Source organism: Centroberyx affinis, unplaced genomic scaffold (genome assembly GCF_046629955.1).
Source record: "Centroberyx affinis isolate AG114_WGS23_722 - 3 ecotype Tasmania unplaced genomic scaffold, CSIRO-AGI_Caff_v1 ptg003233l_1, whole genome shotgun sequence".
NCBI lineage: Eukaryota > Metazoa > Chordata > Actinopteri > Beryciformes > Berycidae > Centroberyx > Centroberyx affinis.
The window spans coordinates 68,353-85,841 of record NW_027281266.1 but is presented as its reverse complement, the minus strand read 5'-3'; the positions used below and the strand labels follow the sequence as shown (position 1 = coordinate 85,841).

At 44.9% G+C, this 17,489-nt stretch overlaps 1 protein-coding gene across 1 annotated transcript; it reads left to right on the top strand.

Annotated features, from left to right (window-relative positions):
* Positions 1-10,745: 10,745 nt before the first annotated feature.
* Positions 10,746-11,714, top strand: LOC139660168 (olfactory receptor 8G17-like). Its single transcript, XM_071538240.1, has one exon. The coding sequence runs from the start codon at positions 10,770-10,772 to the stop codon at positions 11,712-11,714; it is 945 nt and encodes a 314-aa protein (XP_071394341.1). The 5' UTR covers positions 10,746-10,769.
* The last annotated feature ends 5,775 nt before the right edge of the window (positions 11,715-17,489 follow it).

The window sequence follows — 17,489 nt, the reverse complement described above, 5'->3', positions numbered from 1 at the left end:
AGACGGGGCGTTGCAGATCTCTGCCGGGAGAGAGTTCCAGAGGCTGGGGGCTGCCACACTGAAGACTCTGTCCCCAAAAGATCGCAGGCTGGTGTGGGGGGTGGAGAGCAGACCCGTGTCTGAGGACCGCAGATTCCGGGACGGGGTATAGGGGTGGAGGAGGTCAGATAGGTACTGGGGGGCGAGGGCATGGAGGGATTTGTAGGTGAGGAGGAGGATTTTGTAGGAGATGTGGGACTTGACCGGGAGCCAGTGAAGGTGGATGAGGGTGGGGGTGATGTGCTGCCAGGGCTTGGTGCGGGTGAGAACCCTGGCAGCTGAGTTCTGCACATACTGGAGCCTGTCCAGGGCTTTGCTGGGTACCCCGAACAGGACTCCATTGTAGTAATCCAGACGGGAGGTAATGAAGGCATGGATGAGGGTCTCTGCCATGGAGTCAGAGAGTGATGGCCGAAGTCTGGAAATACAGCTGTGTGTCATCAGCGTAGCAGTAGAAGCTTAGACCGTGGTGGAGGATGATCTGACCAAGGGGGAGCATGTAGACGGTAAAGAGGAGGGGTCCAAGCACAGAGCCTAGAGCTATGCTTTGGTTGACTGGGGCCGGGGTGGAACTGGAGTCACTGATGGTAACTGTTTTCTGTTGGAGAGATATGACTGGAACCAGGAGAGAGCAGCACCGGTGAGGCCTAGGTAGTAGGATAAGCGGTTGAGGAGGATAGTGTGGGAGACTGTGTCGAAGGCTGCAGAGAGGTCCAGGAGGATTCCTTGCTTGCTATTCCTGGCTTGGTGCCTGGTTGTGCAACCAGATCACAACCCAATCGTAACTCAATAACTTTACATACTTACCTAATGCCGAGCACAAACTGCGCGGCAGTCGATTATAGTTACGCATTGTAACTCTAGTTCTGTGATCACAGGCTGAGCCCTCTAGTGGGGCTCTATTGGCTTCACCACTCATCTAGTCACCTCAGTGCACTGAACTTTGCATGCACGCACGCAGCCAATAAGGATGAGCCTGTTCAACTCTATGAAGGACTTCACCTATGATCATAGAACAATGCGTTCTATTTCATACAGGCTTTGAGACACGTTGAGACTCCAGCACAACAGGTCTCTCACCCAAGGTCTCGTGTTCCAGTGCTAAGCATCAAGCCAAGAAAGACCCAGACACATCCAACAGATAAAATCTGATGAATGGACAGGCCGTCAACCACTGTACAGATCTCCTCCAACCCACTATGCCACTAAAAAGGGCTGTGGACGCTGCTACACTGCGTGTAGAGTGCACGAATGGCAGTGGGAGGATCTCTGCCCGCCAAGCTTGTGAAATGCCATCACAGAGCCAGTGGGCGAGTCTCGGTTTCGACAGGGGCTTGCCAGCCACTCCATCCACATAGCACACAAACAACCCCTCATGACAAGAGGAGATTGCTGATACATGCACTTTGATAGTAGAAAGCACCTGTCCCCTCTCCAGGTGCTGGAGAAAAGAGAGAATAGATCCAGTTGAACAGTTCAGTGGATCAAGGTCTCTCTTCCCACACACACCACTTTTGAAAACCCAGCTGTTTTGCTTTGTAGTTAGCGATGGTGGATTGCCCTTGCACGCCCTGGATGGTCTGCAGTGCCTGTGCAGACAAGCCAGCATGCATAAATCCGTCCCTCTCAGGAACCAAACCCTCACGCCAATCGCTCCCTTTGCCTGCAACAGAGCACCCCAAAACTGGGTAACTGTCCTGGGCGGAGCCGCCAGTAGCTGTGTCAGCTCTGCTTACTACAGCGCCGCCACGCGGTGCGGGGATACCAGTATGACAGACAGCCTTTGTTGGAGGAGACTGCAGGAAGACTTTGCCGAGATGGCACCCAGACTGAAGGAACAGTTGGCCAAGCAGAAGATTACGTTCCGCTTCAATCTGCCAAGCGCACCTCACTTCGGTGGAACCTGGGAGAGGGAGGTGAAGTCGGTGAAGACTGCCCTCAAGGTCATCCTGAAAGATCAGACCTGAGACTGTCCTCCACGCAGTCCCCATCGAAGTGGAGGGTATCATGAACGTGAAGCCATTGGGCTACCTCTCCTCGGACACTGTGGATCCAGATCCCATCACTCCGAACATCCGAACATCCATGAGCTCGAAAGGTGTGCCACGGCGTGAGACGAAGCATCTCAGGGACATCAGGAACGCATCGGAGTCCAAGCTTTCTAGGAGGTCAAGGTGTACACAGCACGTAGTCATGCACTTGTACATGATCCCCCACCTCTTCTCATTCTGGCGCCCTATCTTGATGTGGAATGGCCCGAAGCAGTCCACTCCTGTGGAATAGAACGGGGGCTTGTAAAGATGCAGGCGAGAGGGCGGAAGGTTGGCCATCTTGGGCACATCAGGCTTTTTCAGCTGACATTTTCAGCAGGAGTGCTGCTGCTTGCGGATTGCTTCTCTTCCACACAGAACCCAGAATCTATGTCGGAGATCGACAAATACTCTCTCTGGCCCGGGGTGGAGAAGAGTCTGGTCATTGTCTTGGATGAGCAGCTTTGTCACGGGATGGTGCGGATCCAAGACATTTGGGTGGATGGCATCCATCTCCAAGTTCTCGGCTCTGCGTAGCCTACCGCCAACTCTGAGGAGACCTGTAGCATTGTCATACTCCGGAGATAGAGAGCCCAGGCGACTGTCAGATGGAAGAGGCCGGTCGGACTTGAGAGCCTTGATCTCGTCTGGGAATGAGTCCAGCTGAGCTCGTACGAGGAGGGCTTCCTCAGCATTGAGGTAGTCAGCTGCTTCACAAGGCTGATCTGTGGTCTGGGGGTCAGCCTCCCCGTGAAGGGACCTGGTTGTTGCCTGGACAAGCTCTTTCCATGAAAAGAAGTCTTCGACGGCAGGGTGCTGGGTACCAGGAGAGATAGTCACGTTACCGATGATGGCAGACTTCCTCAGCTCACTGTCGTCGGACTCAGGATCAGCAGAGGGCATAGTAGGACACTGATCTTCAGATAAGTAAAGGAACTCTGGACCTTGGTGCCATCGATGTGGTTGTGCCAACTCCTCCAGGGTCATACCCCGAGTGATGTCATCTGCAGAGTTTTTGGCAGAGTTCACGTATCTCCAGCTATCGGGCTCAGTCAGGTTCTGGACCTCCGCGACTTGTGTGCCGACGAACACCTTGTATCTACAGGACTCTGACTTGATCCAGTGGAGAACCATGGTGGAGTCGGACCATAAGGCAACCCGCTGGATGGGCACAGTGAGCTCAGCTTGGAGTACGTCGGCGAGCTGAGCACCTGTAAAGGCAGCACTCAACTCAAGGCGTGGCATTGACAGCTGCTGCTTGGGAGCCACCCGAGGCCTAGCGAGCACAAAGGAAACGTGGACTTGCTGCTGGTCATCCATGGTCCGCATGTAGGCAACAGAGCCATATGCTCACTCAGATGCATCGCAAAAGATGTGGAGGTCCCTGGTTGCCGTAGAGGTGTCGGCGTGTGGCGGAGCATAGGCTCGGGGGAGCTCCAGGTGGATGAGGTGAGGAATCTCTTGTTCCCAGGTGCGCGATTTGTCGAGAAGACTTTGAGGTCAGCTCGGATCGTGCCAGCCAGCCTTCTCCTTCCACAGGTCTTGGATGAGAACCTTAGCCCTCGGGGTGAATGGTTTGATGTAGCCAAGGGGGTCATACAGACAGGCAAGTACTCGGTAGAGGTTCCTCATGGTAGGTGCTGAGGTCTCCACAGGGTGATGCTTGTACCCCAAGGAGTCGCTGAGGCCCAGGGTAGGCTCCTGAAGGTCGCTACTGCTCTGGGAGAGCCACAGTTCACTGCTTTCAGAGCAGGCCTCAGGCGGGAGGTGCTTGATGACAGTGGGCACGTTGCTTGCACACTGGCAGACCTTGAAACCTCCCGTCTGTAGGTGCCGACGGAGGCCGTCGACAAGACGCTTGGCCTCTTCAGCGGAGTATGTGCTGTACAGACAGTTGTCGACATAGAAGGACTGCTCGACTGTATAAAGGGAGCAGAAGGTCGTTTAAGGATAGGCCTTGGTGCTGAAACTAACAGTTAAATACAATACTGTCCTTACCGTTGTGGCTCACCATATGATGTGGAATGTATCAGGATTCTGCAGACTGGTCAGCTTCTTCAGGAGGTATCTTTGCCACGTAGCTCAGGATCCTTGGCATGTCTTTTCTCTGTGCTGCGGAGGCACAGCAGCACGGCTTCCTTCAGGGCGTGAAGTGGGGTAGCGTTCGCTCACCGAAGCAGGGGGGTAGCATAGCGCTGGACTCCATCGACCTCGACCCTGGTGGTGGATGCTTGGAGCACAGCCATGGCTTGCTTGGAGCGGGTGGCTTGCTTGCTTGCGTAGGGAAGAGTGTCGACTTGCCAGAGGCGCTCAACGTTCCTGAAGAACAAGACAGTGGAGATGCGGAGGCACTGTGAAGAAGACGTAATCCAGCAAGGCTGGTAGGACCCTGGAGTGACCAACCTAGTCGGGTGCAGACGCCGATAGGACCACCTGACGGGCCTGCACGTACTGACTGTACAGGGATCAGGAGGTGTGGCATATCTGAACCAATCAGAAGCAGCGGCTGGGCGTGGTCGACTGGCAGTAAGGGCAGGCCGCGGAGGTGCTCGTAGCATTTCTGTAGTGTAGCCACTGGGTAGGAGTGTTCAGCAAGACTCAGGCCTTCGGCGGTGAAGGCCTGGTGGATCCAGTACTTCTGGGAGGGGCTACAAAGTGGAGAAACGTCAAAGGAGATGGAGCTGCCCTGGAGCTCTTCGACGTTTTGCTGGACTGTAGAGAGACTCTGGCTGTCTGAGGAGGTTCAGGCGCTGCACAGCTTGAGGGAGAACGATACTTCGTTCGGAGCCGTTGTCTAGCATGGCAACATCACCTGTTGCGGTCGATTGGGCCGGTCGAGGTAGACCCTGATGGGTAGTGTAGTCACCATGTTGACACTGGTTTGGGTCTGATGGACGGAGTTGTGCAGGATGGTGAGGTGCTTCTCTTTGCATGTCTTGCAGGGGCCCTTCAGAGTACAGGCTTCAGCGGCGTGGTTGCAGCCACACTTCCCATCTCGGATCCACTTCACAGCTTGGCTGGTGGACAACTTCTTGAAGTCCTCACAGGTATTCAGGAAGTGCTCTTTGTTGTCACAATGGGGACAATACGGCTTGGACTTGAGGGCGGTCTTGGAGCGAGCAAGCTCTGAAGTGGTAGCGACATCCTCAGCGTTGAGAAGGATGTTCATGGTCTTCTCCTTATAATGAGTGACACGTTGGTCCTTCTTGGCTGGCTTGGGTGCATCACACTGATAGAGTACTGCAGCTCGGCTTGAGAAGCACTTAGCTTGTGACTTCATCTGAAGCCAGGCTGCCAGGTCAGGCAGGGTGTAGGTCATGTCTGACCCTGTCCGGAGAATGCTGCGGCTCAGACAGTATTTGATGAATCCATCCCTGAATGACGGAGGCATCTTGCTTAGGAGCCGGTCGACGTGGGATCCACATCTCAACTCGTACCCATTTGATCCTTCAAGCATCCCAAGCATTCCCACCAGAGACTGGCTGGACAGGGCGAAGGAGTCAAAGGCGTCAGAGTCACCAAACTTGATGGCAGGCGAGTTGAGGATGGCACCTAGCTCTGACTGGACAAGCTGCCAGGGTTGACCCTACTCGTCCTGCAGGGCTTGTAATGCAGCGGTGTACGGCCGAAGGTCATACATGTAGGCTTTAGCCACGTGGAGAGCACTGGGAAGCTTCAAGTGGCCGAGGAGCACTTGGTACTGTTCGCTCAGGTGCCCGTCCATCAGGTTATCCAAGGCCATCTTGAAGAGAGCAAAGTCCCTTTCACGGTCACACTTGAAGACTGGCAGCATCGGCTGGGGGATGCCGTAAGACGAGGCAATCAGCGTCTCTGAGCCTGGATGCTGAGGATGCCCTAGTGTAATCGTCAACGGGATAGCAGCCATGTAGTGTGCAGCAGAACTCATGTGGTGGTATGTTTGACCTGTGGTAGAGATGGTGACTCTGTAGGTAGGAGTCTGTACTGCAGTGGGTCCTGCGGCGTGATACTGCTGGGTCTGGATACCAGGTGTAGCCACGATGCAGGGGCTGCAGCGAAGAGAGACATTGCCTGTGCTGACAGGTGCAAGCTTCTTGGAGACAATGCACTGCTACGTGGTCCCTCCCTCTCCGGCTCTTGAAGGAGTGAGGTGACCAGCTTGGCTACCTGAAGTTCTTCAGTCGCCTCTGCCTGTCAAGACATTTGGCGATAGCTTTCCGTGCTTCTTGTGCCTCCTGCTGCAGGCGTTGTGCTTCCCGGGCCTGGGTGTCGAGGCGCTCACAATCCATATCAGCGTTGCAGTCTTCTAGGACATGGCACTATAACTCCTCGAGCTCCAGGCGGTGGATGCTCTCCTTAAGGATAGCTTCCTTGACCGGTGACAGAGCATGTCGGGGGTGTACACCCACAGATGAACGAAAGGAGCCAACACCGGACCTGGAGGCGGACCTGGGAATTGACTGGTATGAGGACCCACTTCCCTCAGATGGAGCCCTTACCTCGCTAACCTGGCATCCAGATGAGGGTGACTGATGTGGGTGCTCGCTCCTCACAGATGTGGCCCTCGTCTCGCTAGCCTGTCGTCCTGGTGCGTGGGATTGAGCCTTTGAAGGTTCATCTTGTGCTTGAGGTTCATACCTCGAAGTCGCTTAGGTGGCGTGCAAGATGTCGCTCTCTGCGGGACCAAACGGATGTTTCTGTGACGTCCTGGTCTGTTCGATCCATAGTAGTGATACACGGATCGGCTCTGACGCCATCCGAATCTGCATGTACGCATAAATCATCCACCCGCCACCCACCCGAACAAATTATTTTCTACGATTTGTAGACCCGCATTTCACTCCACCTCTATATTGCCTTCTAAATTATGTTGAGCAGTGTGAGCTTTCTATGTGATTTCTTTATTGTGTGTTGGTTGTATTGATGTATTAGTGTTTTCTTAATGATTTACTTTAAAGATTAGTGAGGCTGCTTTCAGTAATTAAACGTTTCCTGGTGAACTGTGCCTTTGCAATACAGTTTCAGGTTTATGCTGCGGTCCCGTCTCTCTCTTGTGTAATAGAAATAATTATTAGTGTCTACACAGCGTCTCTCTTAATGGGGAGACGCACTTATCTTTTCTGCTGCGGTGGGATCGCTTCAGGTATTTAATTAACTCAAAAAATATTTTTTTTATGCGCACCCGATCACACTTTACCATTATTTCTAAGTGGGATGTAAGCATGATGATATGGTAACATATTACACTGAAGTAGGCTGGTTTTAAATAAATAAACATTTATTTAAGTTCTTCTTTTTTGGTAAAATGAAAATGGCAACAGGTATTTCCACAATTTTAGAGAATGTAATTAATATTTTCCTCATTAATGTTGTATTATTTCACCCACCCGTAACCCATCCGCAATTAATCAGAGTGTTAATTTTTATGACCCGACCCACCCGATCCGTGGATTAACTGCGGTGCCCGCGGATATAACTGCAATCCGCGCATCACTAATCCATAGCTTCTTGGAGGAGCTCTATCCGGCTTGAAGGACCAATGAAATAGAGGTCTTTGGGGGCCTCTACAGATGTGTGGAATAGAGCTGGTGAACACTATGGGGTGTGACTCCGATCAGAGAATCATCAAAGAGGAGCTTCGGTTGGGGTCTTTATTCAAGGGAAGAATGTGGTTCTACAGGGAAACACGATACAATATTAATTAACAGTAATAACACACATGAGCAATCACATGATCTACATGCACACACATTAAACATAACGCTGTTGTCTAGAGTTACAATAGTCCCCGTAGTTAGGAGCTAGAGACAATGTTAAACATAGCTATCCTAGCTATATAGACTGACTGGCTATGCGGGGGGACTAAGCTAGGCAATACAGACACAAGGGCATAAACAGTATACCAATGTAAGAGTTCAGTTCAATGCTCTAATAGTAAACAGAACGATAGGTTTACATATCTAGCCTAGCTAGCACTCAGCTAGGCTAACTAGCAAACATAGCTGACAGAATCTGACTAGCGGAGAGAAACAACAACAGAAACGGATTGACATAAACATAGGCTCCAGGGTAAGTTGCAGTAGTGAAACAAGGCACAAACAACTAACACAAGGAGCCAGAGAAACTAAACTCTCTTAACAAGGGCTTTCCTACAGAGGCGACTAGATGAGTGGTCAAGCCAATAGATCCCCACTAGAGGGCTAAGTCTGTGATCACAGAACTAGAGTAACAATGCGTAACTAACTGATCGACTGTAGCACAGTTTGTGCTCGGCATTAGGTAAGTATGTAAAGTTATTGAGTTACCATTGGGTTGTGATCTGGTCGCACAACCTGGAACCAAGCAAGGAAAAGCATAAACAGTATCTTAAAAATTTCAGGAAGGTGCCTACTTTGTGTCTCTCGATTTCGCCCCATGTTGTATACGCACAATCCAGGCTGTTTATGTCTGTTAACCCTCTCAGTGTCACCCTCCTTTAAAAACTTTTTGCAGATGGAATCAGCAATATTTTCGAACTATTGTGTGAATATTTTCAATCAACCTTTGTTTTTTTCTAAAAATTGATGAATAGAGATGTGGAATTAAACCAACTTCAACTTATTGTGTATTAAAGGAAGTCTATGCACAACCATGGCATATGACATCTACCCTATTCACTTTAAAGTATGTTGGTTTCTTGACACCAGACAAAAAAGACACTGTATGTTTCATTTGCTCCAACCTGGAGAGCCTGTTGACAGTTTCCATGGATTTGATGACTTGATGTTGCATCACACATTGTCTGAGGTAAAGACAATTATTTCCCCAGACAAGAATATTGTGTTTATAAAAACTGTGACAGACGTTGAGGTCTTACTTCTTGCTGAAGTTCGGCTGGTGAATATTAGATGACTGCAGGAACAACTAGAGAAAGAAAGCAGGTATTATAACCATTTCATATTTATGTAAAAAATATATATATATTTCTGAATTAAGTGTTAACATAAAGTAACAGTACAATCCAACGCAAAACGAAACAAAGAGATTCATTCTACAGTCAATCATCCTATTACAGTTTTTCTCAGTCGCTTTGGTACATTTCTCAGATCAGAATTGAAATTCTCAAAACTACTTGTTCAACCTGCACATCATCTAGTCACTTGTGCACATCATAAAAGCAGTTTCTCATTCTTTTGAACAAATTGCAAATGCTTTGGCACATTCATGCAAATGATTATGTACAATTGTCTGCTGTTTCCTACATTATTATCCTACAATTGCTTATGTCATGTTGATCAAAATGTATTATACTGGTTCTCTGTTGAATAGTCTTACACCCCAAAACATCTAGGCATTAGTTCATTGCATAAGTCATTACATGCAAAATGGTTGAACCAGTTGTCATAATCTGTCAAGCATATTTTCTATACATTTCTATTAGACTTTTTTTAATAAATGTGTCCTGAATTGATGAATTGCTCTCAGGTGAATCTTGACTTGATTCTCACTAATGAAGGGGAATGTGTGAAGCGCTAGATCAACCAATGATCAACCAGTTCTCTAAAATAGCTCAGAGGTGCATCTCATGAACCTTCAATTATATACTTTCAAGTATATATAGACAGAGCACAACACAGTGTTACAAGACAGGAACGTTATGTATAGAAAGACTGCACTGTAATTCCCCATACAGTGCAGCATGTACAGTTCTGCCTAAGGGTGTTTCCTATGTTTACATTTCTAATTTTTTATTTTTTTCCTTTGTGCTATGCAGTGCTGTAAAACAGTCTTGTCTTTTTCTTTTATGTATCACAATGACATGGTCTGTCAACAAATTACAGTACAAACAGTAAAAGCGTAAATGTGAATCCTGTCCAATATCTTGCAATCAATCTCCCACATACAGTAATGTGTAACTTTGTACTGTTAAAATTGATATATGCCATACAGAAAAAGTGCAGCCTTGTGCATTTTCAATCATTGTCATGAAAACCTTAGCCATAGTTTACATCAGAAAATACTTACAGAGTACACTGTTATATTGCCAACATAAGCATTTTGACTATCTTGTTTGTAAACAATGACACAAGGACTTGTCATTCTGATGGCACTGACATGTTCATTGATATAAATATTTACTTTTGAGAGATAGACTAAGGATTTTGAGCAAGTTACAGGCTTTTGCAAGTAATCTATTGTGTGGTGCTGTTTGTACGATTTGTTTTGAGAAATGCACTTACTGTTTTGCAAATGTTAAGGATGATTCGAGAAATGTAACAAAGCGACTGAGAAAAACTGTAATACTGCTCTTGGAACAATAGCTAAGTGAAATTTGTTTAATTATTTTGAAAGTAGAAGGAAAAAAATGTAACACCCAAATCAGAGCTTTGATTTTTTTTTTTAGCAAAACCAGACTGGAAACAATCAGCTCTATCATTTTTTATTGATCTTTGTAAATTGTTTCCTGAACTACCTTGTCCACTAAATGCTGAATGGCCCTGTCTTTTGTTCAGACTTACAGGAGCTACATTGTCATACAGCATATCAGTATACCTGATATCATATCAGTATATCTTATATATATATCTATATATATATAGATATATATATATATATATATCATCCCTGGCAGCCTATATATATATATATATATATATATATATATATATATATAAAAAATATACACACATTTCCTAACATGTGACATAACATATTCCCTCTTGTGTTTCTTATTTCAGATTGATGGAAAACTACACCTACAACAGCTTCACACTCCAGCTGGAGGGCATAAAGGTCACAGAGGATTCCAAGTACTCTGTATTTCTATTTTTCTTTTTTTCCTATCTATTTATTATGTTTGCCAATGTAGGCATTGTAGTCCTGGTGTGCATTGACAACAGCCTTCACCAGCCTATGTATCTCCTTTTTTGCAATCTGCCAATCAATGATATTGTTGGAAACTCTATCACGGTGCCCCGGCTGCTTGTAGACATGTTGGTGCCTCCCTCTGAACGCCTCATCAGCTATTATGAGTGTGTGGTTCAAGCCTTCACCACACACATGTTCGGTACCACCTCTCACACAGTACTCATGATCATGGCCTTTGACAGATATGTGGCCATCTGCAATCCCCTGCGCTACTCTACAATCATGAGTAACAAAATGGTGATAAAATTAACTGTTTCTGCCTGGGGGGTGGCCTTTGTTTTGGTGGCTATTCTGCTCGGCCTGACCATACGGCTGAGCCGATGCAGGACTCTGATCGCAAACCCTTTCTGTGACAATGCATCGTTGTTTAAACTCTCCTGTGAGAGTGTCTTTATCAATAACATCTATGGCCTCACCTTCAGTGTGGTTCTGCTTACTGCCTCTATAGGCAGTATAGTTCTCACTTATGCTAAAATTACAATTGTCTGCCTGAGAAGTAAGAACAAGTCTTTGAACAGTAAAGCTCTAAAGACATGTAGCACCCATCTGTTTGTATACCTGATTATGTTTTTATGTGGATTTCTCATCATCATCCTGCATCGCTTCCCCCTGTACTCAGACTATAGGAAACTATCTTCCATTCTGTTTCATATCATCCCTGGCAGCCTGAACCCCATTATTTACGGGGTGCAGTCAAAAGAGATCCGCAAATTCATGTCAAATGTATTCCAGTCCAGAAAGGTTTTTCCATCATTTTAATTTGAAGACAAGTGGGGTTTTTGTAATTACATTACCAAATCATATAAATTTTTGACATAAATATCCTTATTATAGTTTTATGATTTCAAATATTTTTCTTAGTTTTTAGAAAAGGTGCAAAGGTTTGCAACTCCTTATGATTCATGTGGTGGAACTCTATTACATTAATCTGTATTGTATTTGCATGTTCATACAATCATTTGTCCATAGAGATTAAAAGAAATTTGTATTCAGAAATTAAGATACAAATGTACATAGTATTTCTATAAATATACACATTATGCAAACAGAGTTTTCCATAAGCGCCAGCTGTCGGCCGGATGGCCGGACATTAAAACATTTCCAGCAGAGTACTTTCTTACTGTTTCAAGTCACCGTCACTTTTTAGATCATGGTCGTTTTTAACTATAACTTTTAACCAGCCCTGCGTTCAGCCCTGACAAAGCGTAGCAAAATGTTTATTTAAACGGAAACGGTGGTGCGTTGAACACCGTTGTGTTACGCAAGCGTTGCAACTACGGCAGCTGAGGAGGCCATTATTTGCGTTCTTTAAATATGTGTTTAATACTACGAAATACGCTCAATGTTACAGTCACTGCCCTTGCCGTCCAGAACAGCAGAGAACATCCCAATGGACTGAAGGGGTTTGTGGAAACTGTGCTTCCTCATTATAGTGATCCAGCATTTGCCTCATTTGCATTTCAGGATGACAAGACAAACATTTCAGGTGAAGGATAATCCACTTCTTACCTTCAAGACTGCGTTAGGATCTATATGAGCTAATTATTTTATTATGAGGCCTATCATTATTGCTGATCACTGTTGTTGTGATATGATATTGTAATATTTACCATTATATATTTAGAGGAGTAGAGTGGAGTAGAAAAGTTTATGAAAGTGTCACTCCACAATGGTACAAACAATAGCAAAAGATACAAACATGTCTTCCAATTAGTTCAGTTGTTGTAGACACCAAGCTGCAGCAGACACATTAGTAAAGGACTTTTGTTGATCCATTGTGCGCACTGCCTTTTTAATGCAGCGGGGTTTATATACACATCGCTGCTGATTGGGTAACACCTCTGACACACCCACCAAACGAGAGACAACGTACCTCAAAGCCCGTTACCTCACACCGTTTCACACCGTTTCGTTCAACCCGGAAACCGTAGCAAAACGGTGCACACCGTATTTAGATTGAACGTGCCCCAGATGAAGGATTTTAGTCATCGGACGTCATCAGAGATAAAAGCTGAGCAAACAGCTTGGCTCGCAGCCCCGCCCCGGACGTCCTGTGTCCGCCGAAGAGTGTCGGAGAAACACTTATTTTTAGCGTGAAACTGCTTTATTCAGTATTTTTACCGGTTTTAATTATTGGGTCCGTTTGTTTTAGAGAGGAGGAGGCCTCTGCGGATAATTCGGCTCCCGGTAAAAACCTTGTGAACGATGAACACTGAAGGAATCCTAACCTAAAAACAAGCTGAGCACCTAGAAAAATGATGAGCTAATGTTAGCGGCAGCTCGGCTCGCAGCCCCTCCTGATGTCCTGTGTCCACCGAAGAGCGTCGGAGAAACACTGATTTGAAACGTGAAACTGCTTTATTCAGTGTTTTTGCCAGTTTCAATTATCGGGTCCGTTTGTTTTGGAGAGGAGGAGACCTCTGCGGATAATTCGGCTCCCGGTAAAAACCTCCTGAACAATGAACACTGAAGGAATCCTAACCTAAAAATGAAACGGCAATGGTGGTTGTTTAACAATGAAGACAATAACTCCCATGATCCCACACTACTTCCCAACGTCATCAAACTCCGTCTTTTGTTATTGTTTTGATTGAGAGACCCCTAGTGGCAGAAAATTACATATTTTACGTAGAAGCCTCCCAAATCGGTAAAGCCCATGTATTTCACCTGCCATGCTCTCAGATATGTCCCCTTGCTTGTGAGATTATATTGACTGGAAAGTCCTCCCTTTTCTGAACGAAACGAGGTATAGCACTCCAAGGTTTGATATACATTTGATTGACAAAACAGGCATTCTAACCATGAATGCTTGTGATTCAATAGCGCAAACTACGCAGGAAAATCGGCTTGAGCCATTTGGAAATGCACTCGGAATTATCCATGTTTGTTACCATCTTTACTTTAAATAATAATAAAAAAAGAATACAACCTTAACAATGTGTGATAGACAACTTAAGCGCACGTTGTTGAGGCCCCCTCCTTATATTGTGAAGCAGCAGCATTGTATGTACCTGTGCAAATGACCTGTGGAAATACAATTAGAAAACTGGGAGTTAATTTGAGATATAACAAAGTTTTATAAACTTGCTTTTAACTGATGACTTGTTATTGCTCTTATTTGGCTATAGCAGTAGACCTGTTCCTGTTCTGTTTCTTAATTTTCATGAGTTGGCTTTAACTAGTCAGCTGCCTTTTTGGTTTCAGTTAGATGATGTTCCTAGTGGTTGCAGAAGTGGACTTTCAAGCCGACTTGTGTTATAACAAGCAAATAGTAAACATGTTGTCCCCCCACCAGTGATGTAGTTCCACCCTTGGATCAGTCAGTGATTGCTGAGTGTACTTAAAATATGAGTGAAATTGTGTAAGCATTTTTGTATGGGACAATGAAAGGACAGATTGACCATATATTTCTGTTGCCTACTCTCCTCAGAATTAGGCTTCCAAATTATATCTTGAAATGTAGTAACTAATTGTCCTGTTTTTACTCAATACAGTACAAAATATAAGAACTACAATACGCAATAAACACAATCCGTACATTACACAATGTACACTACAATACAAGTTATAATACAATATACAATATAACATACAACACCAGGAGTGTGAGTGTTATGAATAATATAAATGCTAAATGATAAGTGATATATGGTATTGCACAGTAGGTCAGTGGTAATATGATATAAGTAGTCAACACTGAGGCACAATGGTAGTGCAGTGATGAGTGCAATAACAGAACAACAGTCCAACAACTGTACAATAACACAATAAATACAGCAGCATGTCACATACATCAATCAAGTTTATTTTATAAAGCCCTTTTAACATCAAGATGTCACAAAGTGTTTGAACATAAACATAGGAATGAAATAACAGAATAATAAACAACAAAATAAATACAGACCCAGTCTTGATCCCCAAAGAGCATCAGCACAGTACTAAACAGGCATCAGCACAGCAGCGAGGAAAAACTCCCTAGATGAAGTTAGAAAATAACTATGATAACTTTAACTGTATTGCTTTACCACTGAGTCCCCATTCATTGTCCCCCACATTGTATGATAACTTTATCTGTATGACCTGCTTTACGACTGAGTCCCCATTCATTGTCAATGCCGCCCCCTAGCGGCACAAAGTCAACATTACAGTGTGACTAACAAACTAACAAACAAACGAACAAATGAACGAACTAACGGATGGAGACCGATCCATAGTCCCCCCTTTGGTGGGGGACAATTATATCACCATTGCATATATTTCTGTGGTCCCTTTGTTATCGCTCACAGTTTGTTTGATATTTTATTATATTTTATTTTTGTTTGAAGTGCCTCACAAATATAGTGAGGATGATTATATTATTATTATTGTTGCTGTATCCATTACTGAGAGATATCACATTGGTCTAGTTAACTCAAACTCAAAGATCATTGAGGTAAGTGAATTAGGCTTTCACAGTGGAAAAGTGTATTTCTGAGGGTATGCTAGTGGTTCAGCGTTTTTTTTTTCTTTTTAATCACATACCATGTGCATTGGATATTCTTGCCAGATACTTTGTCTTTGAATGGACCTTCCCAATGACAGAGAGGGCCATAGACTCTAGTATACACTATACACTAGTCATACACTGTTCCAGTTCGCATCCAAGATAAGTAACAGAACACTTCCTGTATCTTTGTTCCATTACATTCAACAGAAAAGCTGGTTAGGGCCCTTCAATTATGCCTTGTTCCAAAAACAATACATTCAGATTTGCCTAAGTGCAAGGATAACTTATTGTCACATAACCAACTTTTTGGAGCTCTTTACCAAGTGATATTCTAACTGTTTCTAAGCACTCTCCAGTTACCAACAAAGCCGAATCATCCGCATACAAAAATAAAGGACATGAACAAGCTGCCTCCATGTCATTTATATACAATAAAAACAATAAAGGACCAATTATGCTTCCTTGAGGGACACCACAGGTAAGGTTTTGGGGTTCAGAGAGCATACCTCCTACATCTACCATTTGGACTCTACCAGAAAGGTATGACTGTATCCATTTCAAGGCCTCCCTATTAAAACCTATTGCCTTTAGTTTATACAGCAATATCTGATGATTCACTGTGTCAAATGCTTTTTGCAGGTCGAGTATTCCCATTCCACAATACTTGCCACTGTCAATTTCCTTTTTAATGAAGTCGATTAAATAAATCATGCAAGTCTCAGTTGAGTAAGACTGTCTAAAACCTGACTGAAAATCATATAGAATATTAAACTGGTTAACATATTTAAAAATCTGATGTGCTGCCAGGGCTTGGTGTGGGTGAGAACACTGGCAGCTGAGTTCTGCACATACTGGAGCCTGTCCAGGGCTTTGCTGGGTACCCCGAACAGGACTCAACTGCAGTAATCCAGACGGGAGGTAATGAAGGCATGGATGAGGGTCTCTGCCACGGAGTCAGAGAGTGATGGCTGAAGTCTGGAAATGTTTTTGAGGTGGTAGAAAGCGGATTTGCTGATGAATTTGATGTGTGACTGAAAAGAGAGGGTGGAGTCCAGAATGACACCCAGGTTGCGGACTTCTGGGGATGGGCAGATGGAGCAGCTGTCCACGTCGAGAAGAAGATCTCCAACCTTGTGGAGCCACAACCATAAGCTCTGTTTTGTTGCTGTTAAGCTTGAGTAGGTTAGATGACAAGGTAACACTTTATAATAACCATCATTAATAAATGGTAAATTGATATTTAATTAAACTTTAGTTAATAGTTATTTTACTGTTAACAAACAATGAAATGATCATTAATAATGTTTACTAATTATTAGTGATGCTATAATTTATGTTATTTTATCGTTCGTTTGTGTAATATAAAATCATTTGTTTATAAATTATATATTGTATCATGGCTGATAAGAGACGGTAAAAAGGGTAAAAACAATACAATACAATATATGCAGTGGGGCACACCAGATCCAGCGTGTGACCTTTGGTGTGGGTGGGACCTTGAACATGTTGTGTGATGTTGAAGCAGTCCAGCAGTGACAAGAATTCAGCGGCAAATGTGCAGCTGCTGGAGTCCACATGAATATTGAAGTCACCAAGCAGAAGTGTAAATGGAGACATGGAGCAGACAGAAGTGAGTAGCTCAGATAGCTCGAACATGAAGGTAGTGGATGCTTTAGGGGGGCGGTAGATAAGGACAACCTGGAGCTGTGAAGATCCAGCCAGTGTGAAAGCAACACACTCAAATGAGGTGACATTGAGTACTGGAAGTTCTTTAACCAGGATGTTGGCTCGATGTATACAGTAACAGCCAGCCCACTACCACGACCCATGGAGCGGGGCTTCTGTAGGTACACATAGCCTGGGAGTGTGGCTTGATTGAGTGTCACAAAGTCCTGCTGATTTTGCCATGTCTCGGTTAGGCATAGAAGGTCGATTTTCCTGTCCGTGATGATGTCATGGATGAGTAGTGCTTTGTTGTTTAGGGAGCGAGTATTCAGCAGCATGAACATTGCAGTGTTGTTTATAGATGCTGAGACAGGCGATAGGGG